At 47.4% G+C, this 21,530-nt stretch overlaps 2 protein-coding genes across 4 annotated transcripts in view; one reads left to right on the forward strand and one right to left on the reverse strand.

Annotated features, from left to right (window-relative positions):
- The first annotated feature begins 794 nt into the window (after positions 1–794).
- rpl5a (ribosomal protein L5a) lies at positions 795–7,471 on the forward strand. The gene is made up of 8 exons (XM_035424225.1): positions 795–899; positions 1,522–1,591; positions 1,798–1,913; positions 2,337–2,471; positions 3,660–3,862; positions 4,321–4,498; positions 5,638–5,726; positions 7,303–7,471. Exons 1-8 carry the CDS (start codon positions 897–899, stop codon positions 7,403–7,405), a joined length of 897 nt encoding a protein of 298 aa, XP_035280116.1. The 5' UTR covers positions 795–896; the 3' UTR covers positions 7,406–7,471.
- A 2,405-nt stretch (positions 7,472–9,876) lies between these two features.
- dipk1aa (divergent protein kinase domain 1Aa) overlaps positions 9,877–21,530 on the reverse strand; it is a 32,592-nt gene continuing 20,938 nt past the window's right edge. For 2 of the 3 annotated variants that reach the window (XM_035422118.1, XM_035422117.1), the window contains exons 3-6: positions 13,577–13,711; positions 11,925–12,032; positions 11,650–11,826; positions 9,877–11,318 (exon numbers count right to left, since the gene is read on the reverse strand). In XM_035422118.1, coding sequence (XP_035278009.1) covers positions 10,506–11,318; positions 11,650–11,826; positions 11,925–12,032; positions 13,577–13,711 — 1,233 coding nt within the window. In that variant the 3' untranslated portion in view covers positions 9,877–10,505. Of the gene's footprint in view, positions 11,319–11,649; positions 11,827–11,924; positions 12,033–13,576; positions 13,712–16,838; positions 17,562–21,530 lie in introns of those variants that run through there. The other variant, XM_035422119.1, reaches the window with a different exon arrangement.

Consider the following 21,530-nt stretch of genomic DNA (forward strand, 5'->3'; position numbering starts at 1 on the left):
TGATCAAATTAAAGACTGAGCTGAATAAGCAGGCTTCTAATTAGGTTGTTGTGCACATTTAAGTTCTTTCATCATTGTTTTCCTAAACTTCTTAACACTGGAGGTATGGCTTGTAGTCATTTGTTCTGTCTTCAAATTCTTCATTATGCTATCTACCAAATGGTTAGTTTTTGTGGCCATGTGACTGCACTTTCACCAGTTAGGAGCCTATTAATTCACCTCAACGTTTAATTTGATCAGTTAATAATTGTTACCTCTTTTTATATAATTGTTTGCGATATAGGACAATAAGCACAATGTTAACATGGGACTTTTATTCTTCAAGGCATGCATGGCTATTTCTAACATAAGTATGGCTGAAGAGGTTAAATAATCCCTCTAAACATGAAAAGCAAATGATTAAGGAAAATTTGCATCTTATTAAAATTCTAAGATTGCAATTATGGTTGGAAAGAAAACCTACATATGCAGTGTTCCCCCAGGGCGTAGTTCGGGAGCCACCATGCTCGAGTCATTCATGTGAAAAGCCAGAATTCTACTCTAATAATATAGATGTATATATATATATATACATATATACATCTAAATAATTAGTCAGAGTTATTTTACGAAACTTCAACAAAGAAACCCAAGATTTACGTATATATTACAATACATATCTATTTATTGAAAATGGATTGTAATATAATAGTTCATTGTACTTTTATCAACGGATTACTCGAAGTAGTTTATCCTCCAAGGCCGAAGGAGGCAGAAGTCATTTTAGTGATTGCAGGAAACAGTGACTATGTACGGGACATGCGCAATACACACATTCTTTTCCCAGTGTAGCATAGTTATTGCCTCAGTCTGTTGACGCTAGTCTCCAGACTAACGGGGGTCGAAAAAACAGCGAAATGGTCAGTAAATCATAATAATATATACCAATCGGAATAAATAAGAGACATATCATAGGATCTATTTATTTTCTTGTTTAGATGCAGATTGTAAAATACTTGGATGATGTTAGATGTCCGATTGAGCTACTTTCGCCGGCCAATCTTCAGCGTGGCCTAACTTGCACGTTTTCCTTGTATTGAATCTTATAACTCCAGAGAGAGGCATGCGACAGCTATACCAAACATGTCTTGTTAACTTGTTGCCGTTTTGAGTTGTGGTTTGGATACTTTTGAGTACATACCCTTTCTGGTATCCGCGGCTAACATCTGTGAGCAGGCTGGACAGAATTGACACAGCTACCAGCTAACGTTGGCTAGCTAAACAAGTTGGCTAAAATCATCGCCATGTTTGATTTTTGACAACACTTGAAGTGAACTCCAGATGTGATTTAACACTTGCACATTTGTATAATTGCACATGTGTTAATAAAGACATATCCTGCCTCTACATTGCACGGATGTGCCAACGTTAGAGTATGCACGTAATTGGCTTTAGTTTAGATTTTTAGTAAAGACGACTTGCTTGCTTAAGTATTACCACATTTGCAGCTGTGAGTATCTCATGAATGTATTTTCTCTACAGGGTTTCGTTAAAGTCGTGAAGAATAAGTCGTACTTCAAGAGGTACCAGGTGAAATTCAGGAGAAGGCGAGGTAAATATATTGTCGTTGTATTTGGCTGACCGTTGACTGATACCTGTGGCATCATGTAACACGTTATGTTGTTAATAGTTGCTGTTGTGCGTCCAGTGTTACCAGTGATGTAGTTTTGGTCCATTTGAAATGTCGTCCTGTATAGTGCATTTGATTCTGATCAAGGTGGGAGTTTTGTCTAATGGCTGATGTTTGTGCTCATTCAGAGGGTAAAACTGATTACTTTGCCCGCAAGCGCCTGGTCATCCAAGACAAAAACAAATACAACACCCCCAAGTATCGGATGGTTGTGAGGTTCACCAACAGGGATATCATCTGCCAGGTGAGAGTGCGTCTGATGTGCGTGTTGCTTCTTGTACTAAAGTGTGTGTGATGTATGTACGCATGAGAAAACCGAATGCCAGGCAAAACTGGGTTGCATGGGATACAGCAAAATGGTTGTTACAGCAGTACTGATGTAGAAGTTCTTTTGTATGCCTTGACTGACATTCTGTCAGTCAAATATGTTCATGAATTTTAACTTAATTTAAGCCGTTACCCCAATAGTTCTCTTGTGGGAGGACAGATAATGACCGTATGCCCAGAAATCATATATACAAATTATGGGAGATACGGTTGACAACATGTCAGTTTGGAGGCAGCTGGGATTGGTGGCAGTTGAAACTGCTACAGTGGAGCTGGTCCTGGTGTGTGCATGGTGCGTATGCTGGGAGGATGGCTAACTCTGCTGTCCGCTCTGTTTCAGATCGCCTACGCCAAGATCGAGGGGGATGTGGTCGTCTGCGCTGCCTACTCCCACGAGCTTCCAAAGTACGGGATTGCCGTGGGTCTGACAAACTACGCCGCCTCGTACTGCACAGGGCTGCTGCTGGCACGAAGGGTAAAGACCCAACCCCGTCCCGTCCGAAACTCACCCCTCTCCTCTTTGGGGTGTCTGCACAGCGCTGATGTCTGAGGGGATCGGTACATCGCGACCTCGGGATATTCGCGCTCTGTCGTTTTCGTTCCGGTGGATTGGGCGCCTTGGCGGTCCGGCTGTTTTGCTGAAGGACTGCTCCTCTAATGTCAAGCCATACCTGCTGAAGTTGGAACGTGAAGGACTTATTTTTGCCATTTTTATCAGGTGTTTTCAGATCTGTGGATTAATTGTGAAGCATGCATTTACATTTGAATAGAATCATTCTGGGATGACTGGATTGGAGGTTTTGTTTGGGACAATGGAACATAGTTTGGCTTAAACTTGCAGAATTTGAGTCGTAGTGCCTACCTGATGACTCACCCTGCTCAAGCATTGAGTTTCAGTCTGGTAGTGGGTCCTGACAATTTTAGGCATATGATTGGGCTCTGCGTTGCCTAGAAACACAGGCTCAGCAGGATTGGCCCTTTATTTAACCAGGTGTTACCTCCTGATTGACTGGGTAACTGCACTGACTGCCTGAAGTGCACACATCTGATTGAATTACAGGGAAACTGTGCTGGTGGACTGTGGGGTGAGGAGTGTGAGCTGGTAGCACAGGCAATGGAGCTGAGCGCATGCACGTTTGCGTTCTCCAAAGTTAGGAGTGATGGGGCTGGCCTGCGTATACGTTTGGACATTCCAAAAGTCTTTGAAAGTACCAATACTGATATCTGTTCGGTTGTTGACAAAATAGCCAATCAGCAGCAAGGACGTACAGCTTCCACATGATTATGTGATGTGCTTTTTCTCAATCACACAGAAGCCGCAAGGTCTTGCTGTTGAACGGCTGTATTATCAACACTCAATAGATAACAGTGGTGGTGTTTTTTTCAGGTGTAATTAAAGAGAAACAGATAAAACGAAAGACAATACACCACATAATGACAATGCTCGTTACTGCACCTAGTAATTATTGCAGTACATTGCCCAGAAAGTCATCAGAAGGGGTTACAACCATGTATGCCAACTTGAGACACCGGATTGTATGAACAAACTAGGGGCACTGCTAAATGTGACCAGTTAGGAAATGCTGCTTGTGGTATCTTTATAACGGGTAGTTTGGTGGGTGAAAGGGTACTGAGGCCTATCCCATTCCCCCCTCCCCCCCAGCTCTTGAACAAGTTCGGTCTGGACAAGGTGTACGAGGGCCAGGTTGAGGTGACGGGCGACGAGTTCAACGTGGAGAGCATCGACGACCAGCCCGGGGCTTTCACCTGCTACCTGGACGCAGGCCTCGCCAGAACCACGACGGGAAACAAAGTTTTCGGCGCCCTCAAAGGAGCGGTAGATGGAGGCCTGTCGATTCCTCACAGGTAAGAGTCTTTGGATTGTTGCGTAGTGCTCGTTGGACGTGTGCTCTAGCAACAGTCAAATGTAGTCTAAGTTAGAAGTAGTCAGAAGTGTCTGAAGCACAGTTTTTGAGCAGCGTGACAACGGGTCATTCGCAGTCAAGTATTTTTAGAAATGTTGGAAATGCAGCTGCCTCCCAAACCCACCCCCCCCCCCCCCAATACACTTTTGGAGGTGAGCAGTGATGTTCATTTTTCCTGTTTGCATTGCCACTTTCTGAGCCCGATAAGGACAGCAAATCTGGCTTTGCAGTTTAAATCACATTAGAGGGTAACGTGAGGTGCTGTGCTTAATAGATTCCTTGCCTTCACGGCTCCATTTAATGGCATTAAGAGAGGCGCAGGGGGTCGGTAGGAGACGGGAAGTCACTGCTAATGCGTCTGCAGACGCGGGTAAACTGACACGGCCTCTGATCTCCCAGCACCAAGCGGTTCCCCGGCTACGACCCGGAGAGCAAAGAGTTCAACGCAGACGTCCACAGGAAGCACATCATGGGCGTCAACGTGTCCGAGTACATGAGCTACCTGATGGAGGAGGACGAGGACGCCTACAAGAAGCAGTTCTCCCGCTTCATCAAGAACGGCGTCACGCCCGACATGGTGAGCGGCCCGCGCGAAGCCAGCGGCGCGTGCGCTCGAGTGCGCGATTAGCAGCGCTGTAACGATACGGCGGTCCCGATCGATGTGTCGGGTCAAAGGGCGACGATCTGATCCAGTCAAATACATCCGTCTTATGAATCATAGCAAAAGGCTTATTAAAATGTCCATAATCTTACGGTGGTTTCCTCTCTGGCAACACTGCCAGCATCGTTGTTTGTGTTTCCGATGACCTCATCTTCTCTCGCACTAGTGCCGTTTTTCCGTCTGTTGAACGGGGTGGTAATTTTTGTGCACTCTCAACCTCGTTTTGGTTGTATGTGTTCATTGTAATAAGATTGTGTTAGCTGGATCATATTTGTTGATCTTTTCTGCCTATATCAGATAGTTTTGCATCGTATTGTAGCAAGATTTGTGTTTTTGCCAGATAACTATTCGCAGCTTCAAATTGGAAAGCCTGAGGTTTACTACCGTAGTAATTAGGCTCTCTAGCGTACCATGTCGGTTTTGCAATTTTCCACTGACAGAATAGCACAGTTTAAGCTGACAGCACTGCTCGATGATGTCTGCTTTGGGACTGTGCAAACTGTAGTTGCTCCTCGGTCTGCTCGGCTGATGTAACCTTGCTTCAAGACAGGGCTGAGAGCAACGTGGCTGGTTTCACACCGACATGGGAGAAGCCGCAGCAGCGACCTCTAGTGGTGGCTTCCCTGCAGATGCTGCCTGGAGTGGATGTGTTCTGTTGGTCCTGGATTCCAGAGTGTTCAGTTCATTGACAATGTACAGTTGCTAGGCCATCATAATATGCATACACTGATTGTGGCCTTATGTAAGCTTTTATGTGGGTGACATATATAGCTTGCTTGTGTCAGTGCTAGTTCGTCAACAATCCTGAAAGTGACTACTTTAGGGGACTGGTATGGAAGTGTCTCACATATTACTGTTGGAATGCACCTTCTTACTGCACCATTTGAAATGTAGGTTGGTGTGTGTGACGTCAAACAGAATTTTCAGTAACCAGCTGGAACAGGCTGTGGATAAATCCACACGTCTGTTAGCGTTGATTAAAACTGAAAAGGCTGGGTGTCCTTGGGCTTTGTGTTTGAGCTGAAAGAACAGACCTGGATGTGTTCTTCCTGCAGGTAGAGGAAATGTACAAAAAAGCCCACGCTGCCATCCGCGAGAACCCAGTCCACGAAAAGAAGCCCAAGAAAGAGGTCAAGAAGAAGAGGTGGGTTTCTGTCTCTAACCGATATTTGTCCCCCTGTGAAACTAAGTGGAGTTCAGTTAGCCTCCACTGGTAGAGAATCCAGTGTTTCTCATAGGAATGGTCATCTGTGGCAGTATTACGTTTTGTGTATAGTTAATAGGTAGCTGCGGTAACAGTAACCATTACGTTGTTGACTGTAGTTCAAATTGTGAGTATGGACCGGATGTGTTCACTTAGGGCAAATGTAGAGTCTGGAGTTCAGCTCATCAGCCTTCCCAGTGACTAACTGTACAAAGCATAATCTAGGAGCCAGGGCAAAAACAAGAGGCAGAAATTAGAAAGACTGTGACTACATTTTCTTTTCCGAATCGCGTGTGATAAACGCAGAGCACTCATCACACCGCAGTAAACGCTTAAAAAGAAACAATTCTGTAGAAATGGAGCCAAAACCAGGGCTGCAGCCTACAACCTCTCTGGCCCCGTAGACGGTGTTCGTTGTGCCGTTCCATTAATAGTTTACCTGTACTTGACCCCCTTACAGAAGCAGTTCTGCAGTGCTGTTTGTGTAGAAAATGAAAAGCAAAGCCCGTGTTTACTTTAGCAGGGCCTGTCTCACAGTGCGAACCAGAGACTGGGGGAGAACTGGAATCCAGAAAGCTGGCAGGGTGCCTTTTCTCTTTGGCTTTATTAGAGAGCTGCTCCTGCCAAGTGAAAAAACCCCCCAAAAAAACCAGGGGAGATCACATTTTTAACAAGATGGTGGATGACCCTGCCATTACAAGAGAGTGCTTTTTGGGGAATTTCTTTCTAATGGTATGCGTTGTGGTCTTGGGTCTGTCCAGATAGCCAGCAGAGAAAGTGCTGCTTGTCGGAAATTTTTGCTGGTCTGAACTTCAGTTGCTCAAGTTGACTGATGGTTGAGTTCATTACTTTTGCCATCCTGGCTGTATTCAACACTGGCTAAGAGGGCTATAGCATGCAGTGTGAACTTCTGCACACAGTGTTTTATTGTAATTGGCAAGCTAGGAGTAGACGTGAACTGGTAAAGCAGATCATTTCAGGATGGAGTATTCAGCATTTTAATCAGCTTTAAAAACATCCGATTACATGTTAAGCATTTAGCAGATGCTTTGGATTGGCTTGATGCAGTTTACATGCAGCTGGCCATTTACTGAAAAAATTCAGCTCAAGTGCTTTGCTCGAGGGTACAACGGCAGTGAGCCATCCGGGAATCAAACCCGCAACCAAACCCCCAACACCCAATTCCCTGACCGCTGTGCCGCACTGCAGCAACTATTACTACTATCTTTAGAAATAGGCTGTCCACAATCTTTAAAAAAAAAAAAAAATTTAATGCAAATAAGTCCCGGCTGTCCTTCTGGTAATGGATAGAGCTTTCTGCCCGTGGTGCCAGTTACCCACTTCTCGTTTTAAGGGCCTGGTAAGTGGCAGCGGCGGATAAAAACAGCGGAAAAAACGCGTCGAAGCAGAGGCGTGGAGTTCAGCCTCGGTCGCGTTACTGACAGCGGGGAAAAGAAGCTCCCGCTCTGTTTTACCGTCGCTAACGACCGCTAACGGGCCGGGCCGTGTGTTGCAGGTGGAACCGCGCCAAGCTCTCGCTCGCTCAGAGGAAAGACCGCGTCGCTCAGAAGAAGGCCAGCTTCCTCCGCGCTCAGGAAAAAGAGGCCGACGACAGCTAGACCTTCACCCCCCCCTCCCTCCGCAAATCAAATGCTTTGTTCTATTAAATCTATTAAAAAAAAGACCTGATGGGTGTGGTTGCTTTTTGGACTTATGCGAGGCGTATTTGCATAAGAATCGGCACCGTTTCCTGTCCTTTTTTTTTTTTATTTGGTCTTGGAGAAGGACGAGATACCCATTATAGGTCCTAGCTCTGAAGCATCTGGTGTTGTGTGGAAGAGATGCTGCATGTGAGACTTGGTGTCTTCCCACAGGGTTTGGGTTTTTCAGGGACTGTTACAGACCTTATTTCTACATGAACATTGAATGTTACATTACATTACAGGCATTTGGCGGACGCTCTTATCCAGAGCGACGTACAACAAAGTGTATAACCATAACCAGGAACAAGTATGTCGAAAACCCTCGAGAGAAGTACCGTTCCAAGTGCAGGGAACAACCGCACAGTTTAACTTGGACCCTGAAGGTTAAACTGATTAACACAAACATTACATTACATTACAGGCATTTAGCAGACGCTCTTATCCAGAGCGACGTACAACAAGTGCATCAGTTCAAGGTGCAGAGGCGCAAAAGAAAAACACTAGAGTGAAGTAAAGATCGTAGTGCCAGAAGCGACCACATAGATCAGGACTCCAACCCTGTAGGGTAACCTGTTCAGCAAACAAACAATCCTGCCAAGTACAAACTAGCACTGAAATCACATTTGCCTAATCAGAATCAGACAAAAACAATCCTGCCAAATAAAAACTAACGTGATCGCATTAGCTTAACTAGGTACATTGAGCTAAACTATAGGCTAGGGAGGGGTGGGGAGAGGTGCAGCCTGAAGAGATGAGTCTTTAGTCTGCGTTTGAAGGTAGTCAGATTCTCGAAACAAGAACAGCAACAACGCAGTCTTTGCAAAAATACAAGCAGTAGTTAAGACACGAGTAACATTACACTAACATTAACTAAGTCAACTACGAAACAGCTGCCTAGTTACAACCCTAAGCTTAGTCAATTTAGAGATTACTGGGAGGTAGGGAGGGATGGGGAGAGGTGCAGCCTGAAGAGGTGAGTCTTCAGTTGTCGCTTGAAGTGGGTCAGGGTCTCAGCTGTTCTGACCTCCATGGGGAGGTCATTCCACCATTGTGGGGCCAGAACAGACAGGAGACGTGATCGGGAAGCGCAAGTGTGAAGAGGGGGAGGTGCCAGGCGTCCTGAGGTAGCGGAACGGAGGGGTCTGGCTGGCATGTAGGGTTTGAAGATCTTATGGAGGTATGCTGGGGCTGAATCCTTGACTGCCTGTTATGCTAGGACCAATGTTTTAAATTTGATGCGAACACTATAATCAACTTCATTTAAAAAGTCAAGACTTCCACTACTTTGAAGTTTCCAGCTTCATACTTGACCAATCAAAAGTTTTTAAGGACCTGTGGGGTCCTTGTCAGTACTGAGAAACCCATTTACAGCAAAGCCCAATTTTATTGCTGGCACTCTGCAGCCAGACTGTTTTGACAATTTACCATCTGCACTTGCTGTGTGTTTTCAGAGTCTGTTTTCATTTGCTTTTCAATAAGTGCCCATTAGATGGACTGGAGAGGCCTGTAAAAAAAACTGCTAATGGTTCGATAGCATTTTACACGTTGAAAGCTTGTCCATTTCACCAGTCAAAACATCACATAAATGAAGGATAAATATGGCTGTTACACATCGATCCCTGGTCAGTGTCCACTCGCCCATCACAATGTTTCCACTTGTGAATATGCTGAAGCCATTCCTTTTATTTGTGCCAACGAGCATTTAACCACCTTACAAGACCACTTTAGATTTCCGCTTTGGGAGCTTTTAAAGGTAGACACGACACCCTGATTATAGCCGCCCAAGACTACTAGCTAATGCTCAAAATGGCTTTGGACCAATGAAGAGGATCAGTCTGAGCGGATTGAATCTGAAGCTACACCTATATGGACAGACCAATAAATGGAGAAATAATCATTGGTATTGAGTGGAGTCAGTTACGCTGTGAAATGAGACAGACAGCTCTGTATGGACCAAGTTGTCCATTTGAGCGTGGGGAGAACACGTGCACGTCTCAACCCTTACGAACTGATGGAAGAGACAATTCATAATCTGGGACAAAGATAATCTGTATAAAAAACAGATTTCATCTGAGATGGGACACTGAAGGCAGTTACAAGATTGCATTACATTTCTTGGGGAAATTAAAAAGGTTTATCCTGATCCCTAAACATTTTAGTGGATTCGTGCATGGTCAAGTGAAACCCAGAATTCATATCGGATAAATGTTTTGGTAAGGTGCTGTAAGGTGAAATTTCTGAATCCTCTCTTTGTTTAAAATGAATACTGGTAAGGGTTGCTGAAAGTGACCACATCTTGAATTTCTACAGCACTGATATCACTGCTGTAACTGATCAGCAAGGACAGTTGGGCAGGTTTGATTGTTAGAAGTTACATTGGAGACACATTGTGTTGTACATCATTTAATGTGCAAATTCATCATGCTACTTCAAAATTTCAAGGTAAACATAATTTTCTGGATTGTTACAATTCATTCTCATACAGCAGCAGTGGCCTTGAGCACAGAGTGTACTACATAGTGGTTCCTCGATTAAAAATTAACGAAAACGTTACGGGAACGTTGTACTCGCATTAACAGAGAGACTAACCAATGAGGCAGCAGCGCCAAAATGCTGCAATGAACAAATACACTTCCTTCAGAAGTGGGGAAAAACCACGTTCCTTCGATTACGGTGCAGCGGATGCAGGAGAATCGTTTTGTGCTGTCTCGAAGGCACCCCTTTTCTTCTCTCCCCAAATCACACCCACTTGGAGCCAAAATCGCTTTTTTATGGCACAATCTAAAAAAAAAACTAACAAAAGAAGATGGCAGACGTAAAATCCTTAATGAAAAATGTACACGGTACACAAACAACGAAGAAACAAAATAATGCCAATGCATTTTTTTTTTGTTGTCCCCCCCAACCATGATTGTAGTTTTTTTTCACCAGTATGTTGGCTTTTCCTCCAATATTTCCAGAAAGGCCTAAGGAGGTCAGGGGGGAGGGAGCGACAGTACCCGTCCAGCGGCCTTCATTAGGAGTCCTTCGTGTAGGAGATCTTCTTCCACAGCAGAGTTTTCAAGTTGTTCAGGATAAGCGAGTGCTCCATCTCCATCTGGTCGCTGGTGCCCTTGAGGGCCATGCAGGAGTACAGCTGCTTCTCCAGCTCCTCGCGGATCTCCGACGGCGCCCCCCGCAGGAGGTAGTCCTTCAGGGCCAGGCAGGCCTTGGCCAGGTTGGGCTGGACCACCTCGGGGGTGCAGCGCCTCTTGGTGAGGTCGCAGGAGGTGCGGCAGTCGGCGCCGAACACGCAGTCCCCGTCCTCGCCGCAGCGGCGGTCCCGCATGGCCTCCCGCAGGCTGGCCTCGGGGACGATGCGCCGCATGTCCACCATCTTCAGGTCGTGCTTGTCGTTGTAGCCGAAGTTGGCGGCGCTCACGTCGCACATGAGGAAGTTGCCGAAGGTGCCGTGGAAGACGTCCTCCACGAACTCCAGCAGGCCGATGGAGATCTTGGCCTTGCGCGGCCAGGACGGCGTGAACCACTGGTCCATGCTGCGGCGCAGGCCGGACGGGATCCACAGCTCCAGCAGCCAGGGCAGGCTCATGCCGTACAGGGAGGTGTACTGCACCTTCTCCGTCACGTACAGGTCCCCGCAGAAGCCCAGCAGCTTGGGCGTGTGCTCCTTGTCCTGCAGGATGATCATCAGCAGGACCTCGTTGAGCTGCAGCAGGGCCCAGGCCGACTTGGCCTCCGGCAACGAGATGTGGCCGTCCTTGTTGCCGTCGGCGACCGACAGCACCAAGGATGCCAGGTCCAGCAGGTTAGCCTGCTCGCCCACCTTCGCCTGGAGAGAGAGAGAGAGAGAAATAGAGAGATGGAGAGAAAGCAAGACAGTGAGAAAGAGAGAGGGAGAAAGAGGGTGCAAGAGAGGACACAGAAAAACCATGGGTAGAAGTTGAACATCCATTTCAGTTTTTTTTTCAGGCCCACAACTTCAACATTCATCTATCGGTCACATCACCAGCAGCTCACCTCCACTGTTGACTCAAAAACACACAGCTAGTGACCATAGGCCATAAAAAACCTGTGGGATGACTGGTGGGAGGGTTGTAACCACAAACGCAGTTAAATCTATTGACTTGTTAAGCAGGAACAGCCGGTGGGACTGTCCTCACCTTCAGGTGGCTGAAGACCATCTCCTTGAACTTCTCCACGGAGGTGCCCTTGGTGGGCTTGTCGAAGAGCGCCGCCTCCTTCCTGGGCTCCATCTCCGCCCCCAGCTCGTAGTGCAGCACGTCCCCCATCTGGCACTTGACCACGCCCTCCAGGTCCCCCCAGCTGCCCGTGTACACCTGCGAGCGGGATGGGAGGGGATGGGAGGGGGTCAGTTTGAGCTGCTGGCCACTGGAGGGCAGAGGATTTGGGGAAGGGCGAGCACCGAGCCCCTGACCTGGTTGTTAGGTTTGGTGGACAGGCACTTCCCCAGGTACAGCGTGTCCTTCTCACACAGGCTGCTGCAGGCCGAGCCATCGATCACTCCCTTCCTGTATTTATCACACTGACAGGGGCACGGGGGTTAGAGCTCTCGCACACACACATACAAACACACACACAGACACAAACACACACTCACGCACACACGTGCACACATGCGTACATACAAACATACATGTATACACACACAAGCGTGCACACACACACAGCCACTTCCACTAGCTCATTCAACTTCACACAAGTTCAGGCCAGCCCTGTACTGCATCACAGGAAGCTGTCTAATGGTATATTGACAACACCGTGGGTGGGTTCCGTCAGCTACAGCAGGAAGTGGCGATACTGCCACAGCTCACAGTTGAGTCCGCAATACCACACACACTCGAAACGGGCTTGCAATTTGATTTTCAAACGCCTCAATATCAATCAGTGAGGGAAGAGGCGTCTGTTTTTTTAAGGTGAATTTTAGAAATGTTAAAATCATGCTGTAAACGGACACTGTGCGGCAGACGGAGACCGTTCTTTGCATCATCTCACCAGTAGGTGGCTCCGTTAATCCACACGCTCCCGCTTCTCAATGTGTGTTTGTTACAACCCAAAGCGTACATCTCCACACACCAAGCAAACGCATCTCCTCACTGACGGACAGAAAACCGCAATCCAGCAGCTCGGCGGGCGTCGGTCCACCAGCGCCACCATTCGGCCTGCTCTGTATCTGAGGCCAGGCGTTGGGGAGACAACCATCTCCCGATTCTGCGAAAGAGGGGCGGCGGGGGTGCCAGGGAGAGGCCGCTCCGCGCAGAGCGGGGGCTTTGGACAAAGAGAGCCGCCGGGGGGCCGACGGAAGCCCGACGCGGGACGCGCGCTCGGCGGCCAGTCCGGGACGTTGCGCCCATCCCCTCCGCGGGGACGGGACAGGAGCCTCCTTCATCCCACCCCCTCTACCGCAGGAGCAAAGCCCCGTCTGGTCTGGTCCGCGAGCGGCTCACAGCCTCGCGGCCCTGTAATCCACTCTTTGTCGCAGGAGTCCCTGGATCTCCCAGAATTCACGCTGGCGAACGGGGGGAGGGAGGGTTCATTGCGGGCTAGTACCGGATTTTCATGCTTTCATGTTTATCTCCTAGGGGCCTGGTGTGGTTGCGTCTGTACATATTTTGAATTTGTACTCCATTTTCTTGGTACTCATAGCTACTGGCACTTGAGTGATGCTGTATCTGTACTCTTTGGCATGAGAATGCTGTAAGCCAGGTCTGACAAGATCGCTCCTATTAATCATGTGAACGCACACGTTTCTCCTACATGGGATGCTACTCCGGAAAAGAGTCTTCTAAATGAATGTAATGTTAAAAAAACAACCTTAGTGGGGGGAGACGGGGGGGGGGGGGGAGTGTACACCAAGATTCTTTGTATGAGGTGGGCTGGTTACAGCAAGAAACTAGCCCACATCTTGAAAGGAAAGATTACTCTTGATAGGACTTCTTAAGAAATGCTTAAGAAGGAACTGTAGCAGTTAAAAAAAAAAAAAAAACTTTCTATGAAATATCGCCCAGGGCTTTGTAATAATTTGTTATGAGAGAGTGAGAGGGACCGGAGCCTGTGCCGGCTACTCACGATGGTGCTCTTGCACTGGTGACCGCGGCACAGCTCCATGTAGGACGAGTACTGCACGTACACCACCCAGCTGCCCACGAACACCGCCAGCCAGGTGAAGAACAGGTACTTCACCCTCAGGTAGGAGATCCGAGCCTGCGGAGGGGGGAAAAGAAGGTCAGGAGGTCAGAGGCGGCCGCAGGGAGGCTCCCGAAACTTCATAAATGGGGAGCGCTTCGGCGGTTTCAATAACGTTCTTTCAGGAATAACGGGGACAAGCTTTTATGAGCACAATGTGCACTGATATCCAGGTCGCCTATACGTTGACTATTCTTTGTTGCCATCTCACCTGGGATGAGGAAAAACAAGACCGAAAGAAAAAGAAAGCCTCAGCACCCCACCCAAAAACCTGTTACCCAAGAGCTTGCCATAGAGGGCCACTGTCCCACACAAGCAGGTTTCTTCATTAAACAGGGCTGTAGTCACTTCTAATTAGGGATGTGTGCTATTTCAAATAATTTTATATCTGAATGTTTCTATGGTTCCCAAGGGTGAATATTCAAATATTGATTCCGTGTTCCCAAGCACACCATTAAATTCCAGTCCTTTTCAGTACTGCAAATAAGGACTACAAAGACTTCTGCGTTCACTCAGACCTTGAAGCAGAAAAATGAACAAAAAAATCAAAGCAGCATCTTTTTTTGTGCCAAGGTTCAGGTTTCTCCTTGAATTCCGATAAGATAAATGCAATAAATGCGAGCGTTTCGTTTCTCCAGAAGCATTTGAATGCCGTTCCAGGAAATAAGCCAGTGATCTAGCGCTCAAAGTCAAACCTCCGGCTAACGACAAATGATTCGCTTTCATCGCTGTTTTCAAACAAGCAACCGTGTCATTTCCACGCTCGCCTCGAACAGGCCAAGCCGGCGGGGTACACTTCCCTGTGACACGCAGTAAAATGGCCGATTTTACGGTTGGCTGAAAGCCAATGGCAAGCTGCCACGGTTTCTGGCGGTGGTGATTATTTAAGCGGGGTACAAAGTTTTTAGAAAAAGGCGGCTCCTAGCAACGGGAGAGGGTAAATGCTGACACCGTTACCCCAGGTCACACGGCACTGTCGACTGACTGGCCGGCCGCCTGAATGCTGGGGGGGGAGGGAGGGGGAGGGGCCTGCGTGCATGACAAAACGCCGCCTGGGTGTCTGATTGACTTGGATGCGGTGCAAGGCCTCGCTCGGAGCCGCGCGATGAAATGACTGGAATCCACTGGCGCTGCGTTTACAACCCGAGGCCAAGGCGCGAGCCGTTCATCCTCGGTCCAGAATAGCTGCCGCTAAGACCATTACATTAGTGCTTTTTCCAAGCTTTGAAATAAACTGGCCACACAATGACAAGATGGCTGTGGCTTCCTTCAGTTCATAATCTGCTGTGACAGTTAAGATCCCCCCTCACACCAGACGCGTCCCTCTGGAAGCAATGCAACAACTGCACATGCGTGTGGAAACTGAACGACCAGCTGGGCCAATCAGGTTTAGTGAAACCATCTGCAGTGCTGAATGAAATCAGCTCTGACCCTGCCTGAGAAGCAGTTCATTACAGCCAGGTCAGGACAGGGACATTAATAAGGGACTGATTTAATGAAGTCCTTTAAGCCAGGGCCGAAACAGATTCTGGTCACCTGGAAACAGGGGTCATGTAATAAACGTGCTTTTGATCTCGGAGATGATTAGAAGGGGAGCACGACGACGAATGATAAAATAAACACAACAACGGAGGTCTACGTCCTTTTCCAAAAGTTAATCTATAAATAGCGTTAATATGGACGTAACTGCAGGAGAGCTTAGTGCTCACGTCAAAAAGAACTGCAGCATTCTTTCAGTAGACGAGTAAAACGGTGAGAGCCTCTCTGACAGCCGCGATGAATGATTCAGAGAGCGGAGCTGGAATGGTTGTGGGGTCAAGCTGGCCTTGTGAGGCTTTAGAACGGGTCTGCGGTCGAGGGGAGAACGCACCTTCACCACTCAGACGGCTTCACGCCATATTTAAACCTCAGCTTTAAAAATCACCCCAGCAACCGGCTGCTGCCGTTACGGCTGAACAAAGACGAGGGTGTGCATGCGTCAGTACTGCAAATATACAATGCTGTGTGAAGATAGAAGATGAAATGCCTTTTAGGCATATAGTTAAACTCTACACTTATAATTGAACTCCACACGTATGCAAGTAGTTGAACTACATATAGTTAATACTATAGATCCAAAACGATACTATATATTAAATAAATTACTGAACCATAAGAATCGCGCAGCTGTTAAGGTATTGTGAACAGTCTATCAAGCTCAGTCGGATGCTGTTGAGCTCATTAGCACACCATTCTACTTGCTCAAGCATATCACTGTTAGTTCTGAACGATTAATTCATCAAATTGACTGTCAAAAATACGGATTCAATATCTGAATTTGTAATTTCCCCGAAAACTTGAACGTATAAACAGAAAAATGTTTCTTTGAAGCATAAAATTTTCTCCCTTGGTAGACTGACTGAGCACACTACGAGGTTTATTTTGTGGAGATTATTTTTAAAGAACAGCAATTAAACGATACTGTTCGTGCGAGTCATGTAATATAATCTTCTTAAAGGGGAGGATTACTGGAATAAACAGCTTTGCATACTTTGTATTGCCTTTGGCACGAGTCCATTCTGTTGAAGTATGTCTCCTCCCTCGACTTCAAGAATATGGCTGAAATTCAGTTTTAATTGACCTCGCTTGTTCTATCTGGAGTTGAGTTTTACTTTCACAGATATGCAGGCACCCGTACTATACAAGTGTCCCACTCAGTCTAATTGTCAGTTTGTCCAGAGACAAATTAGCATTTCTGAATCATCATAGGACAGGCATATTTTACATCTAAAACAGTCCTAATCAGTCCTCTTCACAATCTCTACCAGAAGGATGAAATTTTCATTACAGAACAAAAGGACTGATTTTACAAATTAGTTTAAGGTTAGCCTTTCATTTTTCAACACTTGACAAAAACATAATTGCAGAAGATAAAGCAAAGTTACGTCTCAAGTCTTGACGGTTAACTCCTCATTATCATCCACCTAAAATATTAATATCTTTTTTCATAAGGCAGAGTCATTAAGTTCCATTTAATTCCCAGGGCAAAAGCTGTGCAGCCTACACATTCGCCGGTATCACAAGTTCACCTCCCCTCTCCTGCAGTATCCTTACACTCTAAAAGACTCAAGAATCTAAAAGTCGCCATCATAAAAAAAGCTCCTACCTTCGTTTTTAATTCCCGTCCATAAATCGGCATCTTTTGTGTACAGTGTCTCGCGGCTCAGTGATTCAAGTTTACTCTAGTCACCATGCAACGAAAACCAATGTCATGAAAACGTGCCTTGATTTCCTGAAAAGACAGCAATGACATACATAATCTTGGCAAGGTTCACTTCCACCTTCCAAGAACCCAGTCAGACTGGCCGATCAGCTCGTCTAGATATGACGTCATCGCTGGATTCGTGTACTAACGATTGTTATCAAGTATGCCATTAGAGTAATATAAGAGTATTCCCAAGCCAGCCTGGGTGCGGGTCAGCATTAATAGCAGCTCCAGGCTTTGATGAGATCAACAGTGTTTTTCGCGCCGCGTCCCCTGTGGACCGACTCGACGTTCAAAAGCCAGGAGCTCCGCAGATAAAGAGCCTTCCTGCATTCAACGCTGAAATCAACGCTGGCAGATCGCAGACGGCAAACAGCCAAAAACGTATCCGACCCTGCCCAGCGCGAGTAGCTAGAAGCCCGCAGTTAAAAATACAATATTGGTAGATCAACGCAAGCCTGGTTCGTGTATTCGGCTCCGGAGCACTGGATAAGCGGCAGTTTCAAATTCTGCTGCGTGACAGGAACTTCTGCACTGAGTTAAACGATCAAGGTGCAAAATCCAGGGCAAACACTACAGCGCGTTATGCCTTAAGCCCATCAACAACAAAAAAACAAAAAAAACAAGACAAGACTGAACTGTGATTTCTACAGCTTAATGTAGGTCTGTATATAAATAGATATAATATAGAGCTGCTGTAAACAAGAGGCCTTATAAAATATGCAGGAAATTACCCAGATAGCTGCATTATTTATGTTCTGCTAACAAGTAGCGCAAGTCTGAAGCTTAAAGCAGGAAAGTCTGTGTAAAAGCAGGTACTGTATCTGTAGTCATAGGGGGCCACTGAAGTCTTAAGATAAGAGCATAAAGTCTGCGTAAAAACATATCTGTAGTCATATGGGGGCATTGGAGTCTGAAGCTAAAAGCAGCAAAGTCTGTGTAAAAGCAGGTATCTGTAGTCATATGAGACCATTGATGGAGTCTGAAGCTTAAAAGCACAAGTCTGTGTAAAAGCAGATACTGTATCTGTAGTCATACGGGGCCATTGGAGTCTGAAGCTAAAAGCTTACAGTCTGGGTAAAAACAGGTACCTGTAGTCATATGGGGCCATTGGAGTCTGAAGCTAAAAGCTTACAGTCTGGGTAAAAACAGGTACCTGTAGTCATATGGGGCCATTGGAGTCTGAAGCTAAAAGCTTACAGTCTGGGTAAAAACAGGTACCTGTAGTCATATGGGGCCATTGGAGTCTGAAGCTGAAAGCAGTAATGTGTTAAAGCAGGTATCTGTAGTGTTACTGGACCATTGAGACCATTGATGGAGTCTGAAGATTAAAGCACAAGTCTGTGTAAAAGCAGATACTTTATCGTGTGGGGCCACTGAAGGACAGCACATGCTCTGCAACCACACGCGAGTCCCCCATACTGACTGAGGTTCAGTCCCCACCATGGCACTTTCTCAGCTGTAGTCCCTTCTCTGTCTTTTACCCTCTCTGCTTTGTACTGGACTGAAAAAAGCAAAAATAAATAAATAAATAAAATGAAAGGAGGGGAAACTGTCACACTCTTTTTAAATAATTGTAATCTGCAGGAACAGATTTTGGTGGAAAAAAATGTGCTCCATACCTTTTGACGTACGAGACACAAGCTTTTTGTGGAGACCATAAGACAAATTATGGCTTTTTGTGCTTCAAATCATAATCTGTCATTGAGGCAAATCCATTTATTACCCATGTGGCTGCTATAAAAGCAATTAAAGTTGCATTACAATAACAGGAGCGAAATGCGACGAGGTTCTGGGGAACGTTATTAGCAGCGGTAATTACCCACAGCTTTTTAAAATCCCATTTCGGCACGACTGTCATGTTCCACCGAGCAAACAATGCGAGAGGAAACGTGCTTCTGTGGAACAGCGCGAGTTCGGCCTGACATCTCAATCGGCCTCGCACGCGAGCCGTCGCGGCCAGAAGCGCTGGAGACGTGTCGGATCTAAACGCAACCGCAAACGAGTCCGCCTGCGGGGGGGGGGGGGGGGGGGGGGGGGGCGGGGTGTTGGGCTGAGTGGCGGGGGGGTGAAACTGAGGAGGGTTTGCTTTTCGGCCCTTTGGCGGCCTGACATTTCTAATCAGAAATCCAAGACCGCGACTTACAGTGCCATTTCTTTTGTTGGCCCGGGAAGAAGAGGAGCGGGTCATTGTGAATGTAGCGGAGAGGGTCCCGGGCGTAAAAAAAAAATTTTTTTTTAAAAAAGAGTAGCGTTTCCCCTGTCCATTGTCCATTGTGCGCGCTGACAGCGATAAGGATCACGGCCACTTCTCAGGGGCCATGAGAGCGCAGGAACCGGGGGGGGGGGGGGGTTTCAGAGCCACGGCTCAGTCAAACAACTCTGTCTCAATTTGCCACTGGTGCAGACTGCGTGCACACTGGAGCTGAAGATAACAGGGGTGACGGAGGAGAAACAGAAGAGGGAGGGAGGGAGGGAGGGAGAGAGGGAGAGGAGGGAGAGAGGCTCTGAGCAGGAGGCAGTTCTGAAAGTCTGAAGGCGCCTGTGGATCTGACAGCTGGGAGGGAGGGAGGGAGGGAGAGAGGGAGAAAGAGGGAGAAAGAGAGAGGGTGAGAAACAGGCTCCTGTGCTATCTGAGCCTGCAGATACTCTGAGTTTCTCTCACTGGAGTCATCCGCCTTTATGATTACTCTACGCGCTGCCATTTCTGCTAACTGTAACTGCTGTCTGTGTGCGCGCGCGCGCGTGTGTGTGTGTGTGTGTCTGTATTTGTGTGTGTATTTGAGTGTGTGTATTTGTGTTTGTGCTTGTACTTCAGGGGTTGCGAGCGCGCGTGTGTGTGTGTGTCGGTGTGTGTGTGTATGTTTGTGTGTGTACTTCACGGGTTGCGAGCGCGCGTGTGTGTGTGTATTTGTGTGTGTGTGTGTACTTCACGGGTTGCGAGCGCGAGTGTGTGTCTCTGCTTCCTTCCCGTTTGTAGCCGTCCGGGGCCAGGGTGTCAGCAGGGTGTGAAGACGCCTCCTAAACAGTGGGGACTAAGCCCAGCCGCGCCTGCTTCTCTGTGGCCATCAGCACCGTGCTGAGGAATCCCCTGCTCACTGACAGCCCATGTACGGTGCTAACGCTCACCTGCACAATAACCACAAAGGAACAAGAGAAATTTAAATGAATGAGCTTACAGTTGCTGCAATCTTGAGATAAGATCAGGGTTACAGAGACAGTGAAGCATGCAATACACACAACCGCACCCGCTTATCCATTACACAATCAAGTCCCACTGAAGGTCGGGTGGCCCCGGCCTACATCAGCCGTTTGAAAGTCTGATACAGAACATTTTCCACTAAACATGGGTCAGCTGCACAGGATCACCTTCCACTGCCTGAGAAACCACACCTTTAAATTCATCCTTTATTTAACCAGGCAAGTCCCACTGAGACAGAAATATCTTCATCTCCGGTCAAGAGCTTACCGCATAAAAAAAAAACAAAGCATAAAATACAATACAGCACAGCAAGACACAAAAAGAACAAGCATCAAACACACCAGATCAGTGAGATGAGGAAGGAAGGAAGGAAGGAGGGCGGAGGGAGGATGCGACCGCAAACAGAAACGAAGACAGAAGGAGGGTTGTGAGATCATTAAGCGCATCGTATCTGCACAATTGCAACGCGTGTGCCTTTGAGCCAACATGGCTGCCGTGATGCGCTGTAGCTGTAGGGTTTTGCTGACTGACGGTGTTCTGATGTGCACTGAGGGAAGCCGTGCCTGAGCGCAAATGGCTCACCTGGGCAGAGCTCACAGGGTTCTACAGAGCTCCCATTTTAGCAGTGGCATTTGCTTTGGAAAATTGATGTGTGCTAATTGGGAAAACAGTTTCAGAGCAAACTACTAATTGGGATGCATTAGTGTGCTCCTAAGTTTTTCAACGAGTGCTCCTTGGAAAAAAAATGTTCGCGTTGAGCATGGGCTCCTCCTGGCCGTGATGTGAAGCAGCCCGCTAGCTGCGCATGCTAACGGGCTCTCTTCCTGACACGACCCGCACGCGGCGTGTCTCGCGGCTCGCCGAGGGGCGGTCGCAAGTCCTCGCTCCCGGCCACGCAGTCTCTGCGGTAAATCAATCACCCAGCATTCCCAGCATGCACCTGGGTCGCATTTAACCGCGCGCTGGGCGAGCTTGTGACAGCACAACTGAGCTGGCTACACTGAGCTTCTCACTTATGGACCATAGTGGGGGGGGGGGGGGGGGGGGGGGCACATGGGGTTAGAAGAATGCAGAGATTCAAACGACGAGGCTCTGAACTCTGTTGCCACTGCCGAGGTGCTAATGAGGGACCGGGCCGACTCGGTCTAATTAAGCCGCTGCAGTGAGGACGGCTTCCTCGTTATCCGCGGACTGGAGGTCCGGAAACCGTTTGACTGGCCCCTCCGACGGCCGATAAGACTCCGCGGCGCAACAGAAGGCCGATAGAAAGTTGGACTCCGCTTACGTTAATAAATAATGAACGCGACGGCGCTAGGAGCCCTGAAAGAGTTAACAACACAGATGGTGTTCGTTAAAAAGGCTTTTGCAGTCGTCAGCGTCAAGGCAAACAC

The sequence above is a fragment of the Anguilla anguilla genome, chromosome 6 (assembly GCF_013347855.1).
Source record: "Anguilla anguilla isolate fAngAng1 chromosome 6, fAngAng1.pri, whole genome shotgun sequence".
Classification (NCBI taxonomy): Eukaryota; Metazoa; Chordata; class Actinopteri; order Anguilliformes; family Anguillidae; genus Anguilla; species Anguilla anguilla.

Coding starts and splice junctions, on each gene's coding strand:
- rpl5a (XM_035424225.1), top strand. Junction 1,914..2,336: donor ACAGGGATATCATCTGCCAG/GTGAGAGTGCGT, acceptor GCTCTGTTTCAG/ATCGCCTACGCCAAGATCGA. Junction 4,499..5,637: donor ACGGCGTCACGCCCGACATG/GTGAGCGGCCCG, acceptor TTCTTCCTGCAG/GTAGAGGAAATGTACAAAAA.